General features: G+C 56.8%; 2 protein-coding genes across 5 annotated transcripts; both read left to right on the forward strand.

Annotated features, from left to right (window-relative positions):
• Positions 1-110: 110 nt before the first annotated feature.
• Positions 111-11159, forward strand: ZNF76 (zinc finger protein 76). 4 transcript variants are annotated; one of them, XM_075521686.1, is made up of 15 exons: positions 111-268; positions 2026-2217; positions 3556-3636; positions 4415-4492; positions 4644-4846; positions 5662-5739; positions 6145-6261; positions 6515-6590; positions 6949-7074; positions 7431-7610; positions 7910-8143; positions 8552-8688; positions 9485-9631; positions 9739-9852; positions 10204-11159. In XM_075521686.1, exons 2-15 carry the CDS (start codon positions 2145-2147, stop codon positions 10306-10308), a joined length of 1749 nt encoding a protein of 582 aa, XP_075377801.1. In that variant the 5' UTR covers positions 111-268; positions 2026-2144; the 3' UTR covers positions 10309-11159. The 4 variants fall into 4 exon arrangements, with proteins under 4 accessions (XP_075377801.1, XP_075377798.1, XP_075377797.1 ...); XM_075521683.1 differs by lacking the exon at positions 111-268 and adding an exon at positions 580-672; XM_075521682.1 differs by lacking the exon at positions 111-268 and adding an exon at positions 635-782.
• A 1030-nt stretch (positions 11160-12189) lies between these two features.
• Positions 12190-25080, forward strand: DEF6 (DEF6 guanine nucleotide exchange factor). The gene is made up of 11 exons (XM_075521776.1): positions 12190-12377; positions 17574-17714; positions 19421-19606; positions 21493-21720; positions 21801-21947; positions 22136-22244; positions 22327-22625; positions 23170-23336; positions 23541-23739; positions 24163-24253; positions 24494-25080. The coding sequence occupies exons 1-11, from the start codon at positions 12282-12284 to the stop codon at positions 24703-24705; spliced, it is 1875 nt and encodes a 624-aa protein (XP_075377891.1). The 5' UTR covers positions 12190-12281; the 3' UTR covers positions 24706-25080.
• Positions 25081-25439: the final 359 nt, after the last annotated feature.

The raw sequence follows: 25439 nt of genomic DNA on the forward strand, positions 1-25439 counted from the left end.
CACGGTAAGACCGCCATGCTGGGAGTGGCACGGTAAGACCGCCATGCTGGGAGTGGTAGAGCGTAGTATGGTATGGCCGCCATGCTGGGAGTGGCGGAGAGTGGTGCTGGAGGGCTGCACCACCTTCCCCGCCTCTCGGCTCCTCTCGGCGGGCAGTTTCCTGTCCGCATCTCCTTCGCTGTTAAACGAATGGCTGCGGTGTCTTTGCCTCCTGTCCCAGACTACCAGGCCAGGAGCTCCTCCGTCGCTTCGCCGCGCAGCGATGAGGGTACGCCTCCCAGGAGCCCCCGCTTCCCCTCAGCAGCCGCCGGAAAGGAGGCGGGACACAGGCCCTGCGTGAGGAGCTCCCGGGGCACAAGGCCTTGCTGCTAGGACCGGTTCCCCCGTTGGGCTTCAGTGCTATCAAACCTCCTTATCACGTTTACGCGGGCAGGGCCCGCTGAAGGCCTGCGCTGACCCCCGCTGGGAAAGGCCTGTCCCAGGGCAAGGCCCCTGAGGACAAGCGGTGCCTTTCCGGCTTCAATGTTGGTACTGCGCATGCGCTGCCGAGCTGCGCTCATGCGCATTGACCGCACAGCGGCTCGTTCTTCCTAAATCGGCCTTGCCAGCCCAGTTCCGGGGGGCGGGGCCGCGGTGCCCCGGAACCTGGGTGACGGGCTGCAGGAGCCTGAGGTGCGGCGGTGAGCGCTGTCGCTATGCGGGTTGCGGGGCGGGGCGAGCAGGGGCCGGGCCCCGGTGCATGGCGGTCAGGCGGCGGACTCGGTCCCGTCGGGTTTTCTCAGGTCGGTGCCAGTGGTGGTGGGGGAGGCCTGAGGGGAGGGGGGAGATGGCGGCCGAGGGCCAGCCGGGCCCCGGCGAGCTGCTGCCGCCACCCTCCTGGCCAACACCACGGGCGGAGGGGGCCCGCCATGTCTCCCCGCCACTCCCAGGGCACCTGGGCCTGCCCCGCCCCGCCGCTCCCCTCAGGGCTCGCCATGGCGCCGGGCCCTGCCCTGGCCCCAGCCCTGCCCCGTCCCCAGCCCGCCCTGACGCGGGACGCGCGTCCCCTGTCACCCCCCGGGTGGCTTCACACCGCAGCCTACACCTGGCTTTCCTCAGGCAGCGCCTGCCCCATCCCTTCCAGGGGTCGCGGCCCCTCCAGCAGCGCTGACATCGGTTTGCATGGCAGCCATAGCAGCTCAAAGGGGCCTCGATTCCCCAGCGATGCCCCAGCGACCCTGCTGGGAAGGAGCCGTCGCTGGGAAGCGAGCTGCAATGCCTCTCGGGAGGTGTCAGCCCTAAAAGCAGGCAGAATCTGCTGCAGCTGGAGAGGAGCTGTCTGTGGGGTGTAGGGAGCGCTTGGGTTAGAGGGCACTAAGGGTGGCACGAAGCCTGGCTGCACCCCTGGGTGCCGCGGCGACAGACAGAGCGGTCAGACTTGTTCCTGGAAATCAAAATGATAAAATATTAGGCTATCTCGGAGATTACTCATGAAGAATCCACTGTGGCTGCTTTAAAGATAATCTATCAGCAGAGTGCCTCTTTCGCAAAGTGTACTCGTGGGGGCGTGGATGTTTTAACATCATCTGCTTATAGCCTGACATTCTGTTCCTCAGAAGGCTGGGAATTAGACAGGAAACGGAAGAGAGAATGAGGATGCTTCCAGGGACAAAGCTCATCATCCTGCCCCTGTCTCTTGCAGTACAGGACACCCTCAGCCTGTAGGTTCTGGCTTTAAAGTACTTGGAAACCTTCCCTGCAGATCATTTGGAGGATGGGAAGGGCTTGAATGTGGCATTTACACTATCTCTAAAAAGAGTCTGTCAGCTCACTGGCTTGATAAGCTTTTTCTTATATTTGTCTGTGGAATAGGTTGTTAGCCCTGCCTGCCATTGGTATGGGAAGAGTGGATCTTCTGTCCACTTTAATCCTTTATAATCTCCAAAATAGTTTGCCATTTGAGCCTTTCTTAATGTGCAAAAGTTGGGAGACTTTACCTAGATATGTTGGGAGAAAATAAAATTTGAATTGTTCTTTTTATTTAAGGCTTGCAACAAAGAAGACAACTCGCTGTTCCACAAACCTCTTGCTCTGGGTCCCGGTGCTCTCTGCGAGCACGCTGAGTAAAGTGAAATTCATGTCTGAGGACCAGTCATCGGGGCAGGATGGAGAGCTTAGGCTTGCAAGCAGTGACCCTTAGTGACGGGACGACAGCCTACATTCAGCAGGCTGTCAAAGGTAACGGTTCCTTCAGGCTGCGAAGTCTAAAAGTCTCTTGATTGACCCTGTGAAATTAAAGTCGGGCATATCAAAAGTGCCCTCGTGGCACGCGAACTGTCATACCTCTTGTACGGTCGCTTTGTACAGGAAGCTAGCAACTATCTGTTAGATTTGCACAGAAGAGTGACGCAGCAGAAATAAAACATGCCTCTGGTTTGGAAGTAAAGCTTTGGAGGTGGGAGAGCTGTTGCTGTAGAAAATGAAGGTTCTGTTCAGACTAGAGTGAGCCCTGTTCTCTCCGGGGTTACTGGGGAAACGGAATTCACTCTATGGCCTGCAGGACTCTGTTCAACCGAAACTTCCCCTGAAGCTAAGCAGGATGTTTTACTTCACTGACATGCATAGAATTTGGTTCACAGTACTGCTTTTCTCACTCAAAGGGGTGCTGAGCTCAGTGTTGGTTAACTGAAGCGGTATCAGTGCCAAATTCAACACCTGCCCTTATTTTGTTGTTTGTGAGGTGCTGCTTCTTTCACCGCCCACTGTTACTGAGAAAAAGAACACGCTGTTTTCCAGCCTGAGGAACAGGACGGTTGAGTTGCAAGGCTTCATGTCCTGGGGATTGCTCTCTTGCTTTCTTTTCCACGTGAACATGCAAGTTTATTACGTTTATGGAGTTGAACTATCTTGAAAACCACCGGGTTTTGTGACCCCCACAAACATTGTGCGCCAGGTGAAAGCAACCTGGATTCCTCACGTTCAAGTGGGATAGAGCAATGTCCTCTCTGCATCAAATAATTTGGTAACAAAAACATTATTATAGAGTTACTCAGAGTTACACTATTTTAAGAATCTAGTCTTCAAAACCCATCAAGGGTAGCAGCACTTTAGGTCCCTTTAGGTCCTGTAATTTTTTTCCAAGAGTTGGTCTTCCACCAAAGTAGAAGAAAATAAATCTCAGGCCCCTGCTGATGCCGTTAAAAGCTCCTAGCAGAATTTTTTTCCGGCACAAGTGTAATTGCTTTCTACTTTAGATCCAAAATGCTTAGCACACATCATTCTTTCTGCTTCTTGGCTTACAGGGCTGTGAAGGGCAGCTTGTAAACAAGTGATGACTGAGGTTCTTTGTCTTGTATCCTCTTGACTAGGAAAGGGAGGCTCCAGCACTTCTGGGAAGTTAAGTGCCTCTATGGCTATTCAGGGGAAAGCTTGATAAATAACAGCTTATAAGTAACAGTTTTGCTGTCTTCTGTGGGACTGGTTCCCTTGAGAAGATGGGGCAAAGGGGACAGCTCGTGGGACCAGAAAGACTGGACTCTGCAGGCAGCGCTGATGGCAATTTTTTAACTGTTTCAGGTGAAAAACTGATTGAAGGGCAAGTCATTGAACTTGAAGATGGGACCACAGCTTATATCCATCAGGTGACAGTTCAGAAAGGTGAGGACCATAAATTCACCTCTTTCTTTTTAGAAGGACGCTGTAGATGTAACTGCAATTGTCTGTGTTCCAACAATTGGGCTCCTCTATTAGCTCTAGCTTTAAGAAGTCCATATAGGTGTAGGGTTTATTTTTTCTTGCCCGTGGTTTTGAGGCTGAATGAGCAAGGACATAGAACATGTGATTTCCTGAAAAGTTTTTAGCAATCTGACAAGAAGGCAAATTTGCTGGTGGTGTAAGCAAATGTTTAAGTGTTGTTTCACCTGTGGGCTCTCCCACAGTTGTCAGTCTGACAGATCACAAGTCTACAAGCAAGGCCAGTAAGCTGCGTGCTGTGTTCGTGCCAACTACAGAGCCCAAACAAAGTTGGTTTGATGTGGGAGCAGTTGGACAGGAATTTCCTCTGAACTGTGAGATAATACATTACTTCTGGAGTAGGTGTTTGGGGGGGAGGGGGGAGATTGTTGGAAGCAATGCCACCTTGGTCATTGACCCCTCAGCCAATGTCATCTCCGAAATGAGGTGACATTAATTAATCTGAGAGGTGATGGGAATTCATTTCATGTGGCCGGCACCAGAGCGGCATAGAGGAATCCTCCCCAGCCACCACAAAGTGTAAAAGGGCAGGTAGAAAGAACTCTTTTGCTCTGGGCAGTCCTCCCTTCACCCTCCCAAGCTCCTTGTATGCCACCTCCCTTTTCTGTTCTTAAAAGGTTGCTTGAAACTCACTTCAGTCTTCCAATAAGGTGTGTGGGGTTTTTTTTTTCTTTTCTTTTAGAGTCTGTGGCTTTTGAAGATGGTCAGCCGGTAGTGTTGGAAGATGGCAGTATGGCCTACATACACAACACAGCTAAAGGTAAAGCGTGTTTCCTGTTCTTCCCTTGGCAGCTGCAGTAGAAGCTGCTAAGAGTCACAGATTTCCAAGGCTGTAGGTGGCCCAGGGAGATGAAGAGTGCCTCGCGCTCAGCAGCTCTTTTACATTTGATTTTATTGGTTTCCTCTTGCAGAAAGTTATGACCCCAGCACCTTCGAGGCTGTCCAGCTGGAGGATGGCTCCACTGCCTACATACATCGTCCTGTCATCATGCCACCTGGCAGCACCATCCTGGAAGTGCAGGCAGAAACCGGGCTAGAGGAGTTGGCTGGAGAGGAGGAAGACGATGCCTTTGATGTCGAGACCATGAACGCGTTAAAGCAGTATGCCAGTAAGGTGAGGACTCGACGCCTCTTTCACGGTCTGCCAGCAGCACTGAGGGGCTGGTGTAGTAGTCCACGTTTGGCCTGGGGTTTAAGCGTCCTCCCTTCATTAGTACTTCTGTATATTTGTTTTTCAGCAATGCCAGCTTTGAAAAGAGAAACGGAACAGGGCTCCTGTGAGAGTGCCACCACTGACAGGTGGCTGACAGTTAAGGACTAGAATGGGGCAGTTTCCTGCTGGAGCCTCTAGCTAGTTCCTACAGAGTGCTGCAGGCACAGATTTGGGAAGAGCAGAGAGCTGCTGTGATACAGCTTGGATTTTTTTTTTCTTGCTTTATATGTCCCTCCTTGAAGGTGTTTTCTTTCTGTTTGCTATGTTTCTCATAATGCCACCGGGGTGTGATATTCTGTTCCTCAGATGATTCAGGCAGCAGATCGAGATTAACCTTTTACATGTCAGGAGTGGCTAAGTTATGGCTAGTTCCCCATGTTGACAAAGGCCTCAGAAACCAAAATAGCTTCAGATCCTAACGTGTTGTCACTGCAGCGCTCCATCTGAATGTCTTGGGTGCTGCCATTTTCTCCCATCTTCATGGTGTTGTGTGAGAAGGGGCTACCAGGAGTGTGCTGATACAGTGCTCAGCTGGGCAGCATTAAGATTTGCCGATGGAGACCTTTCTGCTGTGGTAGGGCCAGCCTCCCCTAGCTCTCTGGAGAAGAGTGGGGTGGCACTGGTGATGTGAATGCCTTCCTGCTTGGGTTGCTCACCTGCTCCATGGGAGCATGAACAGGGAGGTATGAACAGTACCCATGCCTCTTTGCTTGTAGGTGTCTGACGAGGAAGAGGAGGGAGTGACAGAAACCTGCCATATGAAGAGCGAGGATTCCAGCGACATCCCTTCCCAGGTCTGAATTTTTCAGTGATGCATTTCTGAAACTAGGCTGAACTCCTCTTGATGCCGAGTGCTTTACCAACTAGTAATTAAACAAGCTTTGTGGCTTCTCTGCAAGGTTAGCAAATATATTAGCTGCAAGTTTTACAAATGAGCTAAGTGAAGCACAGAGAGGTGAGATATGTGTCCAAGAACACCCAGTGGGCTGGGAGGTGGGAATGGGAAATGCTGGTTCTCAGTCCCCTGCCCTGTCACCTGGGTTTTACCATACGTGCACAAGTTGTGTTTGTAGGAATGTGTTGTTGTGAGGATAACTGAAGGAGCGCATATGTATGGCGAGGAGGGAAATGATTTGTGTGGGCTCTGCGAAGCCTGCTGTAGTGGCTCACTGAATTAACCTCCATATGTGTCTCAGCAGGATTTGCGGGAGGAGGAAGTGCACAGCAATGAGAAGGGGCAGCAGGTCGGCAGTAGAGCTTTCCGTTGTGGGTACAAAGGCTGTGGTCGCCTCTATACCACCGCCCACCATCTAAAGGTAAAGCAGGTAACATGCAGTCACGCAGTGTGCAGACCAGACACCTCCCCGTGTTACAGTGCCAGATCAGAATGCTGCTGTACAAAAGGCTGAGTTATGTGCTTGGCTCCCCAAGAGATCCAGATGTGTTAACTGGCCAAGGTGAAATCCAACAGAGGACTTCAGATTCTCTCCACTAGCTAGATTTCTCCACACTGTTTTTCTTCCTCCTTGTCTTGGACCTCATTTTAGGGACCTGTTCTTTCTTTTCCAGGTACATGAACGTGCTCACACAGGTGACCGGCCATACACATGCGACTTCCCAAGCTGTGGGAAAGCATTTGCTACAGGTAACAATTTCTCTTTTGAGCAAATTTTGTTTTCTCTTCCAGTCCAAACCACTCTTGAGTATCAGCCCTGGCTTTTTTCCAGCAGAGCACAATGAGCATAGCTTTTAAAGCCTTCTGAGAAGGAACTGCAGCATGGGAGACCACCCGGGACTTGACTGATTATGGACAGATTAAAGGAGTTATAGGAAGAAGCTGAGTTGTCAGTGGTGTTGTGAGGCTGTTTGGATATTTCTTCCCCTTCAGCTTTGCAGACACAGGACAGACATTCAAAAATGCACGAACTGAGAGGTGGTACACAGCTTGCCATATTATTTCCTTCTCATTATAAAATTTAATTGTAGTTTTCTTTCCTGGACAGGGTACGGGCTGAAGAGCCACGTGAGAACACATACTGGTGAGAAACCCTACAAGTGTCCAGAAGACGTGTGTAGCAAAGCCTTCAAAACCTCTGGGGATCTACAGAAACACATCCGGACACACACAGGTGAGCAGTGCAGGAGAAGAACTGAGCTCCCCGTTGAAAGGGTCTCCAAGATAAAAGTACTGCTTCAGCCTTTGTCGAGGACATGCCTTTTTGTATCTTGCGTGAAGCAAGGCAGAACTGAAGTTGTCTTCAGGCAGAAGTAGATGGGTAGTAGAAGTAGTACTAGGGATTCTCAACTCAGTTACAAACAGCAGAGCAAAAGGGGTAGGGATGCCAGTGTTGCTAGAGGAAACGTGCCAGCAGTTGGGTCTGATCTGAGGTCTTGTTGGTGTAATACTGTGGAGGAGTGAAGGGATACGGGTGTCCAGGGCACTCCAGGTAGCTGGACTCTCATCCGTGTTACTCTGTCAATGCAGGTGAGCGTCCCTTCAAGTGCCCCTTCGTGGGCTGTGGCCGCTCTTTTACCACATCCAACATCCGCAAGGTTCACATCCGAACGCACACAGGCGAGCGGCCGTACATGTGTCCGGAGCCCAACTGCGGAAGGGGCTTCACCAGTGCCACCAATTACAAGAACCACATGAGAATCCACACAGGTAAGAGGAGGAGAGGCTGAAATGCAGACAGCTCCTCCCCAGTCAGCTGGCTGCGCTGACAGCTTGTGGCAGCAGGGAAGTCTGTGGGATTGAAATGGTCATTTCCAGGCCAGGCATCGCAGGGGTAGATCTGGGTGTAGCCGGCGAGTTAAAGGAAACAGAAATTGCTTTATTGGGCTGCTTATTGTTCCACCTTTTCCAGTGGTCTGTCTCCAGCTATTCCCTCTTGATGGGGAATCCCTTCCCAGAGCATGAGGAGGGTGAGTGGGTTAAACTCTGCTCTGTGGCCTCTGCTCTAGGAGAGAAGCCGTACATGTGCACTGTGCCGGGCTGTGGAAAGCGCTTCACAGAGTACTCCAGCCTCTACAAGCACCACGTGGTCCACACGCACTGCAAGCCCTACACCTGCAATAGTTGTGGGAAGACCTACCGCCAGACCTCCACGCTGGCCATGCACAAGCGCAGCAGCCACGGCGAGCTGGAGGCCACGGAGGAGAGCGAACAGGCCCTCTACGAACAGCAGCAGCTGGAGGGTGAGCAACCACTCTGCCATCGCCTGCGGCAGGCTTGGGTCAGGCCGTGTGGATGTGGGGAGAGATGACAGCAAGAGCCTGCGGCCGCTCCCCTCCCTCAGACCCAGGTCTGTGCTGTGGCCTCCTGCCTCCCCCATCAAACCCAGATCTGTCACAGACAAGAGAAGAGGGCTCCCTGTGGTCCTCGCTGTATGTCACGGGTTGGGAATGGACTCCTGCCCATTCTGTAGTACAGGGAGAGGCGAAGACCCTTCTTCCCAGGCCAACACTGGGCCGTTGTCGTCATGGTCTTGTGCTCTTCTGTGCTGGCCCTTCAGGCAGCTGGCAGGTCCTGGGGTCAGGCGTGTGCTTTCACGCTCTGATGAGTGTTTCTCTCGCCCCTTTTGCTCTTCCCCTTCCCTGACTCAGCTGCTGCTGCTGACAGAGGCTCCCCCTTGAAGAGCCAGCATATTGCTTTCCTGTCAGAGGTGGAGGAAGAGGAAGAGAAAGATGACGATGGTATGCCTACACAGGTCTCGCTTATCTCTCAGGATGGGACAGAGCAGGTATGGACACTGACAGCCTCCAGCATGTGGGGGACAGCAGTTAACTGAGTAAGATTCTGCCTCTGCCCAGCCTTGGTGTTCTTTTTAAGGCTTTTTTTCAGCATAAAACAGACCCTGGGGCTTCATGGGCTCTGTCTGTCATGAGGGCTCCCTTCTTACAGCTTTACCCCACTCCTGCAGTCTTAATGTGGAGGGTAAAGAATGGGCCTCTGGTCCCCAGCTCTCCCTCTTGCTGGTCTTGCAGGCATTTGCCCAGGCTTGCACGCAGCGCCTGGCAGCCCTCGCCTCCCGGACAGCTGTCGAGAGGCAGCTCCCAGTCTCTGCTGACACAGGCTGGATTTGGAGATTGTTTTTTCATTGTCCGTATACGGCAGTGCTTTTCTTGTACTTCCCTCTACCAGCTGCCCGTATGCTGACTGGGAAGAACTCCCTTCTGTGGCACGGGGCAAAGGAAACAGCTGCCACGAGTAACGCTTGTTTCCTCTTCGTCTGAGATGCTGCCTGCTGCAGCGATGCACAAGCTGTCCCTTCAAAGCCTGGAGAGAAGATGCTAAATGGGAAGGGGAGGTGTGGTAGAAAGGGAAGGGCTGGAGACCTGAGGTCTGTGAGTTCTCCTTCGATTCTGCCCGTGACCCTGGGCAAAGCCCTCGGAGTTCTCTGTGCCCTAAGTCTTGCATGCAGAGGAGGAGAGATTATTTCATCCTTGCTGAGACCTTTGTGTTGCTAAACTCAGGAGTTGCGTAAGGCTTCCTGAGAAGCCATCCTGGCTGAGAGCATCCGCTGTTATCCCACCCAGGTCAGTTTGTCACAGGAAGACCTGCAGGCCCTGGGCAGTGCTATCAGCATGGTGACGCAGAGCGGAGCCCTCCCCGTGCCCGAGGAAGAGCTGGCGGGTGGTGACACACACGCCGTGGCCAACGCGGATGGCACCGAGACACAGCCGGTACAGACAAAACTGGGACCTTCCCTTTTCCCTGTGAGAAACAGCCTGCTAAAGGGAGTTGCATTTTCTTTTAAAACATGATTGTTTCTTATCTTAATTTTCCCTAGGTTACCATAGTCACTTCTGGGGCAGTCATGTCTGAAGAATCAGCCATCACATCCCTCCATCATCAGCAGGTGGCATTGCTGGCTACCGCCAATGGCACCCACATCGCAGTGCAGGTACCGCACAGCTCCTGCCACGTTCCCCTTCATGCCCCCATCCACCCACTGCCTTCAGCACTCACCCTCTTGCTCTGCTCCATCTCCTCTTGCCCAGGGTGCTCGTTCCTTAATTCCCAGACGCCCTGTGTATAGAGGAGAGCAGGGACGTGCTCCTTGGATTGCAGAATCCTCCGTTTAAACAGCCTTTCCCCATCGTAGCCGGGTCTCTCTCTGCTTTGCCCTGCCGCTTTCTCCCTCGTGTCACCCGCTGCCGGTCCCTCGTACTCTGGGGCTGCCCTGAGTGAGCCCGTGCCTCCCGAGCCCACCTTTTGGGACGACAGTGTTATCTCTCTCCCTTTCCTCCACCAGTTAGAAGAGCAGCAGAGCCTGGAGGAAGCCATCAGCATGGCCGCAGCAGCAATCCAGCATGAACCTGTAACACTTGACGCAGCCGTGTCTGAGAATGGGTGCTGAGACCCTGCAGAGCCTCCCGGGCAGGGAGAGCCGGCAGCCCGAGCCTGTTCTCCGCGGGGGCAGCGGGAGCTGCAGGAACCGGGCCAGCTGGCACGCGGAAGTGCAGTACACGAGCGAGGGAAGGTGTCTGAGACCAGCGGCCAGCGTGCGCACCGCGCAGGCGGTGAGGGCTGATGCCGGCAGCGTTGGGCTACCGGAGTGACCCTGTTCCAAGGGCTCTTCTCCCCAAGGAGGGATGGCGAAGATAGTTGGCTGCTGCCTTCTCCTGGAGGCTCTGCTGTTTTCCTGGGCTCTGAGCAGCAACTTCCCTGCTCCCTGCCTTGGGCACTGACTCCCTCTGTCTGGAGGAGACGGCAGGTTGTGTCTTTTAGTATTTATTTCTTCATGGCTAAGATTTCCAAGACCTGCCGGTCTGCTGCAGTAGAGGTGGAGCCACAGAGATTGCGGCAGTCTCTGGGAGTGCAAAATATTTCTGGAGAGGCACTTCCTGCCCTCTCCCTCTAGGAACGGTCCAAAAGCTCCCCTTTCCTGCCCACCCCTCCAGGTAAGGGACGAGGGGGCAGCATGTGCACAGAAGCAATAAAGCCCCATCAAAGCAAGCCCAGGCTGTCCTGGGCTCGGCGTCTGGCGTGGTGACCGGTTCCTGACGCTGGAGCGAGTGCCTGGCCTGGCTCCGACAGTAATTCTCCCATCTCTTTATCACACTCCGCTCTCAAGCAAACTTCCTTGGCAGACTCAGCGCTGTGGAGCAGAGCAAAGCGCTCCCTCCACCGAAACCACCCAGCACTTGTTGGGGGCTGAGCTAGACTTGGATCTAAATACTGAGTTGAAATAAAAACAAATTAAACACTTTCTTTTTAAAAAAAGCAGCACCCTTCTCTCTTTCGGTCCCTGGGGCCAGTGGGTGGCAGAGGGTGGGATGGGTGTTACTGTTTTGCAGGTGTAAGGATTAAGGAAGTTCAGGGGGTTTGTTTGAATTGACCGAAAGTGCAGGGGTGTAGCCCCTGACCTCCCAGCGTGTGTCTTAGAGGGGCTAAGAGCTGTCTCCTCAACCTCAGCTCAGGCCTCGGCTCTTCCAAGGACTCCTGCAAGCCCAGATTTAGGGAATTGTGCCCCTACAAGAAAATGTGTCTGTGAACACGTCCTACAACCCTCTGAGCTGGGGAGAGAGACCTGGGCTGGCTTCCTCAACCCAGCAGGAGCAAGCTCAGCCCCTCCGCTGCGTACCTCAGCCCCGGGCAGTTTGTGGACAAAGCCAGGGCAGAGAGCACCATAGAATCATTTAGGTTGGAAAAGACCTTTAAGATCATGGAGTCCAACCGTAAACCTAACACCAGCGCGGGCTCCCAGCAATCGGATGTTGTCTTTTTTTGGATATACCCGAGGAGTTTGCAGAGGAAGAGGTTTCTGCAGGCAAGGAACGGGCATAACCCGGGCGGGCTGCAGCGGGCTACGTCTCCTTGGTGCTCCATCTCCCCTCGCCTGCCTTGGTGCGCCTGATCCCAAAACGAGCAGGGCTGGAACCTTTCCCAAAGGCGCAGCCCGCGTCTCCCGCTGCGAGGGGAAGCTCTTCATTTAAATCTCAGAAGAGGAAGCTGCTATTTGAGTCAGGGAGGGGATTTCTCTCCGCAGAACACGAAGGCCGAGAAAGCTTTTGATCCGGAGGCTGAGCTAGCAAAGGGTTACCAATCCCTCTCCTGTTTGTGCTCCGTGAGCCCTGGATTGCGCTTCCCTGGGCGTGGGGGATCTGTCCGTGGGGCGGGGGGGAAAGACCTGCAGCCCAGGGGACCGCGGGGCCAGGATGTGGCCCCTGGGGGCAAGATGTGGCCCGTGGGCTTCTCCGGGGCGCGCCCAAGCAGATGGCGCTCCTGCTTCGCGCGTCCCCCGCCGCCCAAGGCTGTCGAGGCAGGCGGTTTCCTGGAACCGGATCCTCGGCCTCGACAGAGCCGCCTCTGCCATCGCCGCCTGTAGCCATGGACCTGCGAGCGGAGCTGCTGAAGTCCATCTGGTACGCCTTCACCGCCCTGGATGTGGAGAAGAGCGGCAAGGTCTCCAAATCCCAGCTCAAAGTGAGTCCTCGGGGGGGCTCGGACGGCCCCGGCGCGGGGCTGGCAGGTGGGCTGCGAGGGGCCGAGCGGCTCCAGGGATGCTCTGCGTCCCCCCTGGGTCTCCACGGAGGAATTGTTAAATATTAGGATTAATAAGACCTTGCTGTCGCCGCCACGCTGGTTTTGGTGAGGTTTGCTGGCTCTGCCTTGTCTCCCTTTAAAAAACAAGGTGGGGGGAGTTAATGCTCAAATGTATTTTCTAGGTGAAAATGAGGAGATATCTAATTTTTAGTTGTTTGCGGTTTCTTAGGCTTTTTATGCCCAACTAACAGCCTAAACTCGGTTTATATTTTCTTGTTTGCCAGAGCACCCACATTTCTGCTTCCTGTTCAGCCAGCAGGTCGGGAGGTAGAGGCAGACCGTTTTTAAAGTAAAACTCCTCGGTGGTCTGGCCAGAAATAACACAGCGCTTTTAAAAAATCTCTGATTTCCCCTCTCTCCCACCCCTTTAGCAGCTTTGCAGAGGGCTCCTGCATTCAGCCCTTCGTCAAAACCGTTGTGGCTTTAAAAACTTTTTTGTCCGCCTCTGGGACGGGGTCTGGTCGAATCCGACAGGTTGCACCTTGGCTTTGACGATAATTATTGATGATTTTTTTTTTTTTTCCCTTTGCAAATGATGGGACTCCTTTTTTGTTGCCGTGTAAATGCCCCGTTGTGGTTCTTAGGCTGGCGCCGGGGTTGGAAATGCCGGTTGGAGCAGGGGGCTGCGATGCAGAGGAAAGACCTGAGCTAGAAACATGCAAAACACGGGGAGATGTTGCGTCAGGACTTGGCAACTGCTGCCAGCCTGTGAGCTGAGTTGTGAAACGCTGCAAATTAACCTCTTTTCCTCTATTCCCTCTACTTTATAGGGCTTCCCCTGGGACGGACTGCAGGGGAAGTGCTGGGCTTGGCAGGGGGGACGTGTTTTGCCCCAAAATTAAGGGGTTTGTTTGCAGGGGTCTGGAGGAGAAGCAGCGGGAGCCAGGCTCCTCATGCTCCACCGCTGCCTTTGCAGCCGAGAGCCTTCGGCTGCTCCCCAGAAACTCCTTGTACATGTGCCCTGCGAGCCAGGCTCGCCTACTTAAAACTGTAGAAATATCTGAAGGAATTAAGGAAAATCCCAAAGTAGGCCAGAGCCTAATTCCCCTTGCTAATCCCCGAGCAGGGCTGCTGTGCTCCCCTCAGAGCATCCCCTGCACCCGGGCTTTGGGTCCTGAGCCCAGCCCAGGCGTGCTGCCGGTCCCGAAAGCGCCGGCGTGAACACGTGCAGTGCTCATCTTGCAAGATCTTTATCGCCAGCGACGATGCTGAGGCCACAGAGACCCTAATTTTAACAGCAATTTCCTAGAGAGTTAGTGCAGGGGGGCTGGGGGAGCTGCAAACCCTCGTGCAGGGGCTGCGGGGATGCTGGGGCCGGCGTCTCCGCGGTGGCTTTGCCCAGGGTGACATTTCAGAAGGGAAGGGAGATTCGCCCCTCGTTATTTTTCCACCCGCCTTCAGCACCGAGACGGGACGGGGGCAGGTCGGGCTGCGCCGTGGCACGACAGAGCTCAACTTTGGATAACTTTCCACCGGCCTCGAGGCGGAGGAGAGCTCGTTTCCATTGCCCATTGCTGCCAAACGCTGGCTCAGGTTTGCCCCAGCCTACGCGAGCCAACAGCGGCGTTTCTGCTCGTAGGTTCAGTGCAGAAGAAATCCAGGTTCTCGCAGGTTTGAGCAATAACGTGTTAAAACCGTGGTGGCCGTGCCCTCTCCAAACTCCTCCCGGGCTGTGCGAGCCGGGCCGCGTTCTGCTCCCTCACCCAGGCGTGTTGCTGCAAGAAGGGTCTTGAACAAGGGTGGGAGAAATGCTGGCGTTCACGGCATTTGCACCTACAGAAACAAAACCAGCCCCAGGAGCTGGGGTGGGATTTTGCTGGCAGATGAGCAGCTCGCCCGTGGGAGCTGGGTGCTTAACTGCTCCGACCTCTCTCCAGCCAACTGCATAAGTAAATTTAGTAGCGTTTCAAAGCGTGATGGCGAAGCTGTGGGAAGCCGTTGGGTTCAGCAGTTGAGTTCTTTCTCTCAGGACACTCCTATGCAAGCAAGCGCGTGCGTACGTATGTGTGAGTGTAGGTGTGTATCTGCACAGGAAGGAAAGACGGTCTTGTGGTTGAGTGCTACGCGTCGAGAGATGTCGGGTAGTTCTGTTCCCAGCGCGGGCACACGCCAGCCCTGCTCTTGGATGAGCTTTTACCCTCTCCGTGCCATCGCATCCTCCCTGGGCGAGCTGGGGGAGCCGCTCCCCGTCTCGGTGGATGCTGGCAGGGATGCGGGATGCGGCTCCCGCAGGCGGGGCAGAGCTGAGCCCTTTGGGGTGCCCGTGCCCGGCTGGGGCAGGCGGGTGGGAGCCACCGAGCACCGTCCTGGTGCTTTCTGGCACCTCTGCTCCGCTCCTGTCCCTGTTGTAGAGGGAGAGGAGCGGTTTGCTGAGCGGAGCTCGGTCTCCCTGAGGCTGCCCGCTGCAGCAAAGCCCTTGGGGAGCGGAGAGGAGGAGGCAGGGGGACAGGCGAGTGGTTTAAATGCGTGTCGGGGGGCAGAGGGATCCCCCACCCGCTGCCTGGGGTTGCAGGCTCAGGGTGCAAATGGCAGGGGAGGTGCCTCTTGCTCGCTTTCGGAGAAAGAGCCCATAACCCGTGCGGGTCGCTGGGTATAACTGGTGCCTCGGGGGGCTGGGTTAGCACAGCACAGCCCGTTTTGGACCCCCCCGGGGGCAGGAGGAAGGCGCCTGGCTTGGACTGAAAGCTCCTCTGCTTGTTGCCTGCACAAAAGGCTCTTGGCAGTAGCCAGTGGGTCCCAGTTTGGCCAGTAAGAGGTCTGAAGCAGCCGTGCGAGCAATGGGGAAAGCCTTCCCCGACGCTGGGAGCTGATGGTCCCGGGGCTGGGCTTGAGCCGAGGGGCCCCGGCTGATGGGGCAGCGAGGCAGCAGTCCCCGCTCCCAACCTCCTCGCTGCGGAAGATGGGCAGCTAAAGGGACCCTCGCCTCTGGCAAAGACCCCTGGCACTGGCGTCCCCTGGGACAGGACTCCCTGCACCCCCAGCTCCGGGGAGGCTTTGATTTTCTCAGCAGGGTCGGTCTGTTCGGACATGGGGAAACTGAGGCAGCAGCAACGCTCCCTGCATGGTGCAGGAGCCCCGATCCCCCTGCTCCAGCCCTCCGGGGCCAGAGGGGTTTGCGTTTCGGCCAGGCTCCAGCCTGAAAGGTCACCCCCAGCCCTGGCATCGCCCCCGGCATCTCCCACGGGGGAGAAGAAGAGGGGCTGCCATTCTCCAGCCACGTTAAATATTCCACCCCCGGCTCTGGCTGGCGTCGGCAGCGGCCGCGGGCGGCTGCGGAGGGGTGGGAGCAGGGGGTGATGGGGGGCAGGAGAGCAGGGGAGAGGGTGGAGAACAGCATCGAGGCTGGTGCTCGGAGGGATTTGGGATGCTCGGGGGCGTTGGGCAGACCTCTGCCCCCCCCCCCGGCCATCCCCTGCACCCCGCAGGGGAAAGGTTGTGTCACCAAACCGCTCTCAGAGCACCCCTTCCCTTCTCCCCCCCCGTTATTTTCCCCTCCTAGCCCTCGTTTCAGAGCCCGGGGGAGGGTTTCCCCCTCTCCTCTCTCCGTGGGGTTGGGGCAGCCCCGGCCCCGGGCACCCCGCCATCAGCCTGGCCGGGGCTTTCCTCCCCACCCTGCCCCGCTTTCCTTTTGTAGGTGACGGCTCCGGCGAGCGGAGGGGCTGTGGTTTGCAGCGTGCCAGGGCGGATGGAGGGGTTGAGGTGCCGGCCACGGCCGGGGGCACATGCAAGACCTCCAAGGACTTTTTGGGGTGCTGCGAGAGGAGGTGCTAGGGATGGGGACGAGGCCCCACATTGGAAAGGGGGGACGGGATACGATTCCCAAACTTTCGATCCATTCTGACGGATTTGTTAGCCATCCCGGCAGATGCCCAGGGTGTTTCCATCCCTCTCCACCCCTGCGGGGACCCCGGGGCTGCACCGAACCCAGAAAGGCGCAGCCGTAGCAGCAGCGCTCAGGGCTACAGCCCGCTCGTGTTTGAGCGCTGGGTGGAGTCCTGCTGATAACATCGGGTCCGGAGGGTGAAAAGGAGAAAGAAAATCTGGTTGAGCAAGAACCATCTCCAGCTGCAGCAGCCGGCGTGGCCTCCGGCAGCTCCTCTCCTGCTGGAAGGAAATTTCCAGCCCTGCACGGAGAGGAGCGGGGATGCTGCACACCATCTCCTCCAGCCCTTGAAACCTTGGCCAGCTGTCTGCAACCCCTGGTGCAATGGGACGGCATCAGTTTGGGACCCTCGTTTAACCATCTCCTGCTTGCTGGGAGGTAAAGACAAGGAGACAACCGCCTGCCCGGCATCAGGAGCCGGAGATGCTGGTGGTGCTCATGGGCAGCCTCGCTCCGGGCTCTGGCCGCTGGCCCGGCAGCGGCGTGGGCTTTCCAGCACGTGGGAAATTCGAGAGCTTCAAAACATGCTTTGTTTTGGGGGATTTGAAGAAAAATGGGCTGGTTGGTGAGGCTCGCAGACTGCTTCTGGAGATGGTTTGTCTCCAGATCACCCTTGTCTGCTTCCATTCCAGACAAAACCTTTTCTTAGTTTCTCATAAATCTTTTCTTATTTTCATCTTCGCGTCCTTCTGTGCCCCACTGGCAGAAAGCAAGCGCTGCCAGGCTGGGCGCCGTCGTTGGTTATGTTTTCAAGAAATCGCTAAGGGCAGCTGCCAAACAGCATGGCTTGGGGTGGCTTATCATCTTCTCTTGATCAAAGCATGTCCTGTTTGCTCTGTAACGTTTGAAACAGCCCTTTTTTTTAAACAAAAAAGTTGCCCATGTGCCAAGAAAGAAAAGAAACGAATGTGGAAAAATCCTCAATTTTTGCCTGTTTCTAAGTGATTCCCTGAGGTTTGTATTTGGGATTATAACCCGTATATATAACCCATATATATAACCCATATATATAACCCATATATATATATGGATTACAATATTCCCCTCTCCCTCTGCCAAACGCAAGCCATGCCTGGATGCTGTGGCTGCCGGGAGGTGATGCCGGGCAGGGCACGGTCCCCGGGCGGGTGGGTGGCACGGTGGGGATGGGTTGGAGCTTGTTCACCTTCTCCCCGTCCCTCGCGCTCGGCCAGGTGCTGTCTCACAACCTGTACACGGTGCTGTGCATCCCCCACGATCCCGTGGCGCTGGAAGAGCATTTCCGCGATGATGACGACGGGCCGGTGTCCAGCCAGGGCTACATGCCGTACCTCAACAAGTACATCCTGGATAAGGTGAGCCCCTTGGCCGTCGTGTGTGTCCCGTCCCCCCCCCCGACCTGCTCCGTCTCCGGTGGGGACACCACGGTTCCTGGTCTGCTCCCGCATCCCATGGGAGCCCCACGGCTCGGCTGCCCTTTGCTCTTGGAGATCCCGCGCCTTGATGGGTGGAAAAAGGATACAGAGAGTTGGGGAGCACTCAGGTGAACGCCAAAACGGGTGAGAAATGTTTAATGCTCAACCTCTCCTTGGCAAGGATGAAGTCAGCCCTTTCCATCCAGGCTCTGGATGGAGGTGCATCTCTGCCCACATTTCCTAAAGGGCTCAGAGAGAGAAATCAGCCCCTTTTTCCTCTCCACCCCTGTTCAAATTTGAGGTGTGACCTCATTTGGCAAAGAGGAGGAGAGGGAGAAGGATGAGGTGCCGGGGCAGGAGCAGAGGTTGGGGTGGGCAGGGGCTTTCTCCCTTTTTTCCGCGTGGCTCAAAGGCACCTTTGTTTGGCACAGCGAGACTTTTGCGGCTGGGTGCTCATTTCCTCCAGGCATGCGAGGAGAGGAAAAATGACTGACAACTTTCTTCCACTGTGTGCTCGAAAGAAGGGGGAGCCCGGAGCTGGGTGCAGTAACCCTTCCCTCCCCTGCCGCTTCCCCGGGGCTGAGCCGTGCCTCTCCGCGGTGCTCCGTGCCGGTCCCCGTGCCAGTCTTTGCCTTGCCCTGAGCTGGTCGGGAGCTGCCCAGCCCGGTCCAGATCTCAGCTGCAGGGATCTGGTCTGCAGCGAGCGAGGGCAGAGCCTTCCCCAGCTCCTCTACCCGGGGCAGGCAGCTGCCCAAGGTCAGCCCAGCCCCATCTCCCCGTCACAGAGCAGCCAAAATCCTTCCAGCTTCCCATGTGGTTCTTTGGAAGATGAGCCTCTTCTGGTTTCACTATGGCTAATAAAATCCCAGAGGTGGCCTGAGAAGGGGAAGTGGGTTTTCCTAGTAAGAGGGGCTTTCAGCTTTCCGCCACCCAAAGGTTTTTCTCCGGCTCTGCCGCCGCAGGCTGTGGTTTGCCCTCGTGCCGGCGGTGCGCAGCTCACCCGGCTGGAATGGAGCAGCCAGATGCAGCCAGGCTCCTTTGGCCCCCGTCACAGTTCCCCGGTGCCGCACCAAAATTGCTGCATGAAGCAGCTCGTGATGCCGGGCAAGCGGTCGCAGAAGCTCACGGACAGGCAGCGGGGCCGAGGTTGATGGAGGCGTCATTCCTGCCTCCGCTGCTGCCTGCCTGGGGCCCATCACTTCCCTTCGCTGAGCCTCAGTTCCTCTTTATGGTCAAATGGGATAACAAGAGCAACCCGAAGCCATGGAGGTGTTGGGGAGGTGGGCTTTGCCACGGGGTTCCTGGTGGTGCTCCAAAGCCCAGCAGGACATGGCTGAGCCACCGTGGCCGTGCCGTGGTGCCCGGGTGCCGCAGTGGTCCCGTAGCATCTTCTCTCCCGGCCGGGATGCCTCGCTTGCACGCATTAGGGGACCTGTGCTGGGGACGTGTACTCTGGCATCGTGGGTCAGTGCCCACTTACACTCTAGCTGTGGGTCCCGCGTATCAATTACCCCGTGCTTCTCACCATCAGGGACAGATTTGAGGTGTGAGGGTTTCTGCCCACCCTCCCTCCAGCGCTTCCCCCCCCAGAAACTCCCTCCGTAGCCCTGCAGCACCACGCTCACCCGCCTGGCTCCTGCCCACAGGTGGAGGAAGGTGCTTTTGTCAAGGAAAACTTTGACGAGCTCTGCTGGACCCTGACCGCAAAGAAGAATTACAAGCCCGACCGGAATGGGAATGGCGTCGTATCCCACCAAGATGCCTTCAAGCTCTGGTGTCTCTTCAACTTTCTGTCTGAAGACAAATACCCTCTCGTCATGGTGCCAGACGAGGTAGGACCTCCCTCTGCCCCCCATCCCCATCCTCCCAGGGCTCTGCGTGCTGGCAGAGCCCCGTTTGGGGGTGACACATCCCGCTATCACTTCCTGGCATGTCCCACCACATCCTGAAAGATGTGATGCTCCAGGGTGTGAGAGGGAACAGGCCGGGAGTGGGAGGAGGGGGCTGTCTGCCCTGGGCACCCCCCGCTATGCCCATGGCCACCCCCAGGGAGAGGGGGGTGACCCGGGAGCAGCTGGGAGGACACCTCCGAAATGCTGAAGCCTCTCAAGTATAGATGTCTTGGCGGATGAGGTGTGGGCTGGTCCATAGTGCTCTTCCGTGGCCCGAGCCTACAGCAACAAGCTCTTTTGTCTGCTGTGACATGAATGTGCCAGTTCTCAGAGCCCCGACCAAGGAGCATCTGCAGCTCAGCCCCTGCTGGGGCTGGTCCCTTGCCTAAAGCCCCTCCATCTCACCCCGGGGTTGAGCCGAGCATGGTGTTGGAGGACTCCTCCTGCTTTTCATGGGGGAGAAAGAGAAGATGACAAGAAACCCTTAAAGTCTGGTGAAATGGGAGGTTGCTCCCCATGAAATCGCTGTCAGGCTGGACGGGGCCACGTCCCTCGTGCTGCTCTCAGCCCGTGCCACCATGAAGGCAGTGGCAGAGCGGACCCAGTTGTCCCTCTCCTTGCCCACTGCCACCAGACGCTCACCCCCTGCTCAGCGGCTGGAGAGTTAAGAGCGAGGTTGCCCCGGCTGCCCTGCAAAGCTGCTGGCAGTAATCTCCAAATCTCCAAATTCCACCTGGCATTTGGAGGGGGAGGTGCTCCCTTCTCCGGGGGTCAGATCAACCCCAAAGAGAAGGTGGGCAGATCCGGGGAGGAGGGACAAGCTCAGAAGCCAAGAGCGGTCTCGCCAGGAGGAGCTCAGCTGGTCAAGCAGCTGCCATCTGCTTCTACACCATCAACCTCCTGAGATCAGCAGAAAAGCCAAAAAAAAAAAAAAAAACCAAAAAACCAGGGCAAAAAAAGACAAGAAGTGCAGTGCTGCGCAGACGTAGGAGGGCGACCGCACTTCCTGCTCCCCGGGAGAGGTGTTTCCTGTTCCCCAGACCATGACAAACTGAATCATCTTTGTGCTTACAGGGCTGAGCTTGAAAAAAAAAAAAAAAAAAGAAAAAAAAAAGAAACTACATTAAATTTTTGGCCTACTCCTAGGTAGATGATGTAAAAAAATCCAGCTGGGTGCAGGGACTCTGCTGTGTTTCACCTTTCTGCGTGGCTCTCTGCAGTCACCCACCCTCCGTGGTCCCTAGATCGTGGGTAGAGGAGAGCTGGCAGCAAAACTTGGGCTGAAATAAGTCTTCCCGACATCATGTTATTTTCAACAATTTTAGCTCTTCTCAAAGCAATTTATTTACAGTTTCAAAACGACGCTCATCTCCCCCGTAGGGATCTCTTCCCCTGCTCCTCCCCAGTGTTTTTACAACATCAGCTGGAAACCAGAGCGGTGCTGAGGGCAGGACCATGGTCTGAGATACCTGCCTTGCAGGCTGGGTGTGGGGGACAGCGTCGGTCTCTTCTCCCTCAGGCCCTTGACTTCTGCAGAGTTTTCTCACTCTGCAGACAAACAAGCCAAAAACATCTCAGCCTCGTGGTTAAAAGGAAAAACCTCCCAGTAGTGGTCAAGCTCTTACCCAGCCTCAGGCTCCTGAGCCTGCCTGCTGCCTGGAACACCTTGACCATGGCCATCAACCATTGCAAGGGGTGATACCTCTGGGATAACGGTCCTGCATCTCCAGGCTGGAAAGAGATGTGGACTTGGGCTCTCCAAAATGGGTCGGTGGGGTGGGGACAGCTCTCGCTTCTCGCCGTCACTGAGCTCCCCGTCCCCGCAGGTGGAGTACCTGCTGAAGAAGATCTGCGCAGCCATGAACGTGGAGCTGAACTCCTGCGAGCTGGATGACTACCTCTCCCAGGAGCCGCAGGGGCAGGGGGGGCTGACGGTCTGGCAGTTCCTGGACATGGTGAACTCGGGGCGGTTCCTGCGAGGCATCGAGCAGGAGGCTGTCAGCATGGCCGTGGAGGAGGTATACCAGGAGGTCATCGAGGATGTGCTCAAACAGGCAAGGAGCCCACATGTCCTGGGGCACAAACCCTGTCCTGCCCCCACCCCGTTTTTGATCCCCGTGTCTCTCGGGCGCAGGGCTACCTCTGGAAGAAGGGCCAGCTGAGGAGGAACTGGTCAGAGCGGTGGTTCACGCTGAAGCCTAGTGTCCTGTCCTACTACATGAGCGAGGAACGGAAGGAGAAGAAGGGGAGCATCGCGTTGGACAAGCACTGCTGCGTGGAGGTACAGCCTGGGCCATGCTCAGCTCGGGGGCAGGAGACCCAGGAGACCCCCTTCGGACCCCAGGAAGGGGAACCCAAGAATACACAGTTTCACATCCATGAGCATGGGAGACGCAGTCCTGTGGCTGAAGAAAGCGGGGCTAAGGTGGGGTACGGGGGGTAACACCACCCTGTGTCCTCTCCCTGCAGGTGCTGCCCGACCGGGATGGGAAGAGGTGCATGTTCTGCGTGAAGACCTCCTCCCGCACCTACGAGATGAGTGCCTCCGACACTCGGCAGCGCCAGGAGTGGACGCTAGGTCCGTGCCCACCCTGTGCCCCCTCCCCAGCTTCCCTGTGCCCCCCACCATGTCCCCAGTGACCATCCCCTTCCCTCCCCAGCCATCCAGACTGCCATCCGGCTGCAGGCTGAGGGCAAGAAGTCCCTGCACAAAGACCTGAAGCAGAAGCGACGGGAGCAGCGGGAGCAACGGGAGCAGCGCAAGGCAGCCAAGGAGGAGGAGACGCAGCGGCTCAAGCAGCTCCAGGAGGAGAAGGAGCGGAAGCTGCAGGAGCTGGAGCTGCTTAAGGAGGCCCAGCGGCAGGCAGAGATACTCCTGCAAGAGGAGGAGCAGCGGCGGAGGCAGCAGCACGAGGAGATGCAGAGGACTCTGGAGATCCAGCTGCAGGAGGCTGAGCAGGTGGGTGCGTCCTTGTGGCGCGTCCTGCCGCAGGGCTGCATCACTCATGGGGTGGGTGCTTCCTTCCCCGTCCCTTGCCCGTGGCAGCCCAGGGGGGTTGGAGGAGCTTTTAGGAGCACGTCCTGCTCTCGCAACTACGCTGCTGCCACCTACCACCTCGGGGCTCCCCGGGGCCGTACGTGAGCCGGGGACGAGGGATGGAGGGGTGAGATACCCGAGGAGCAGGAGACGAGGGATGGAGGGGTGAGATACCCGAGGAGCAGGAGACGAGGACAACCTGCCCCAGGGTGTCTGAAGCTGGGGGGCAGGTAAGAGGTGCGTGCTAGTGCCGGGCTGCCCAGGGAGCCCATTTCTGACCTTGCAGCCAGCGCTGGTGTGTCTCCACACCACGAACAACGTGGTGTGTCTCCCTGAGCAGGGAAACAGCCTTGCTTTGGAGCTCTCCCGCTCCCTGGTGTAGGAGACCCAGGGGTGAGGGGGCCCTGGGGACGGCGGCGGTGGCTCTGCCAGCCGCCCGTGCTGATGGCTGCTCTCCCTGCCGTAGGCTCGTGCCTCCATGCAGGCAGAGATGGTCCTGAAGGAGGCAGAGGCAGAGCGTCAGCGCAAGCGCATCCTGGAGCTGGAGGACATGCAGGAGCGGCTCCAGGAGGCCCTGCAGCAGGAGGTGAAAGCACGGCAGGACGAGGAGTCCGTGAGATACGCACAGGCCAGGTAGGACCAGGGCATCCCTGAGCCTCCTCAACCAGCCCCACTCCAGGGGAGTGGCTGGGCCTGGGGACATGCTCCCCAGGGCACTGCAGTGCTCCCCGGGATACTGGGGTGTGCTGGTGACTTCCCAGTGTGCCGGCAGGGATGGGGGAAGCTGGTGGGTGAAGTGGCAGAGGGACGTCCTCACCTCTTGCGCTTCCTTGACAGGCTACTGGCTGAGGAAGAGGAGAAGCTGAAGCAGCTGATGAAGCTGAAGGAGGAGCAGGAGGAATACATCATCAAAACTCAGCGGGAGAAGCAAGTCCTCAAGCAGGAGATGGAGAACAAGAACAAGTGCCTGGAAGAGGCACAGAAGCAGCTGGAAGAAGTGAGAGTGAACAGGCAGCGGGTGGACCAAGACGTCATGGTGAGCATCACATCGGTGCCACGTCCCTTCACTCCACGAGCCCCGGGGGACTTCCCAGCCCTCACTGAGTCACCTCCACACTGGGGAAGACCCAGCAGCTTTGGGGGGACCAAGCTGACATTGCCTGGGGGGTTTCTGAGCTGTGCCGTGCACAGGCACGGGGTGATTCAGTGGCTGAGATGGGACAAGCGGGTCCTGCCCCGAGGGGACAGCCCTGGTGTCCAGAGCAATGTCGGCAGTGGGAGTGTGTGGAGGGGGGAGGATTGGAGGAGGAGCAGAAGACCTAGAGGAGGGTGAGCTGGATCTCCATCCCAGAGGGAACCTCCAATCCGGACTTCCTCGGAGAAGGGAAACTCCTGCCCGTGGTCCCGGGTCAGGGGCTGTCAGGTGGCCGGCTCACCCCTCTCCTCTGTCCCCTCCCAGGTGGCCCAGCGGAAGCTGCGACAGGCCAGCACCAACGTCAAGCACTGGAACGTCCAGATGAACCGACTGATGCACCCCATCGGGCCGGGAGGTAGGAGACCAGCCATCACACCCTCCCCTGCCCCTCCTGAGCACAGCCACGCTGGGGCACAAGCCCAGGCTCCCACCCATCTTCCCCTCTTCGGGGGCATCCGGGGGCTGGAAGGACCCCCATCTTTCAGAGAAGACACCCCAACACCTCTGGCAAGGAGAGACCCCGCACCCCTTTTCTTTAGCTGAAAGGTCAGTTTGGACCCCAGGTAAACAGTCCTCTTTTTCTGTCCGTCCCCAGACAAGCGTACGAACGTGAGTGGAGGAGGCTTCGCTGGCTACCAACCCCTCCTCTCCCGGAGAGATTCCTCCCTCAAACTCAAGCAGAAAGTGGAGGATAAAGGCAGCGACCCCACAAGGGACAACAGCAAGGAAAACGTGAGCAATGGTGGGAACAGCGGCGTGCCGCCGCCTCCGGACGCGGACACCATGGCCACAGAGCCCGCCAACTAGCCCGGCAGGATGGTAGAGCCCAGTGGGGAACTGCGGGGCCCAGCACGTCCCTCCGAGCGGACACAGTCAACACGGCCGTCTCTGGATGGAGACAAGTGGGGACCAGCACAGAGCCTATAGGTGACTACGTATAAGGCAGAGATGTTCCCACTTTCTTCGGAGAAGGGCTGCAGACACAACGTGCCAGGAGGCTCAGACAGCCCAACGTTGGGGAGAAGGCAGCGGGGCCATCTCCTCTGGGCTGCCCAGGTGTGGGACCTGGACTCAACTCCCCAGACTCTGGTTTCCACCCTGCCTAAAAAAAAAAAAAGCCACTGGTGGGTCTGGAGCACGTGGCCCAGGGCTGCAGTTCCCCCTTGGTTTCTACCAGCAACCCTTCTGGGTTGGTTTCTACCAGCTTGGTTTCTACCAGCAACCCATCGCCCGCTGCGCCCCTGGGTGCGTGGCCCTGCGACGGCGGCTGCCAGGGAAAGCCTTGGCAGAGGGAGCGGTGCCTTCTCGCCGCCCCCACAGAAAGGCCGGGGTGTCCTTAACTAACACGTGCGTTCCCTGAAGGTGGTTGTCAGTCAGTGGAGTCACGTAGATGTTAGCAGAAACCAACAAACAATAAAGCTTTTGGAGCCGCTGGCCCACAGACACCCTTCCCCGCACATCTGTGGCCCTGCAGGCACCAGACCTCCCTCCTCGGCAGCGCAGGGTTTTGATTCCCACTGTAGAAAAGAGCCCATTAAAAG

Source organism: Mycteria americana, chromosome 20 (genome assembly GCF_035582795.1).
Source record: "Mycteria americana isolate JAX WOST 10 ecotype Jacksonville Zoo and Gardens chromosome 20, USCA_MyAme_1.0, whole genome shotgun sequence".
NCBI classification, from domain to species: Eukaryota; Metazoa; Chordata; class Aves; order Ciconiiformes; family Ciconiidae; genus Mycteria; species Mycteria americana.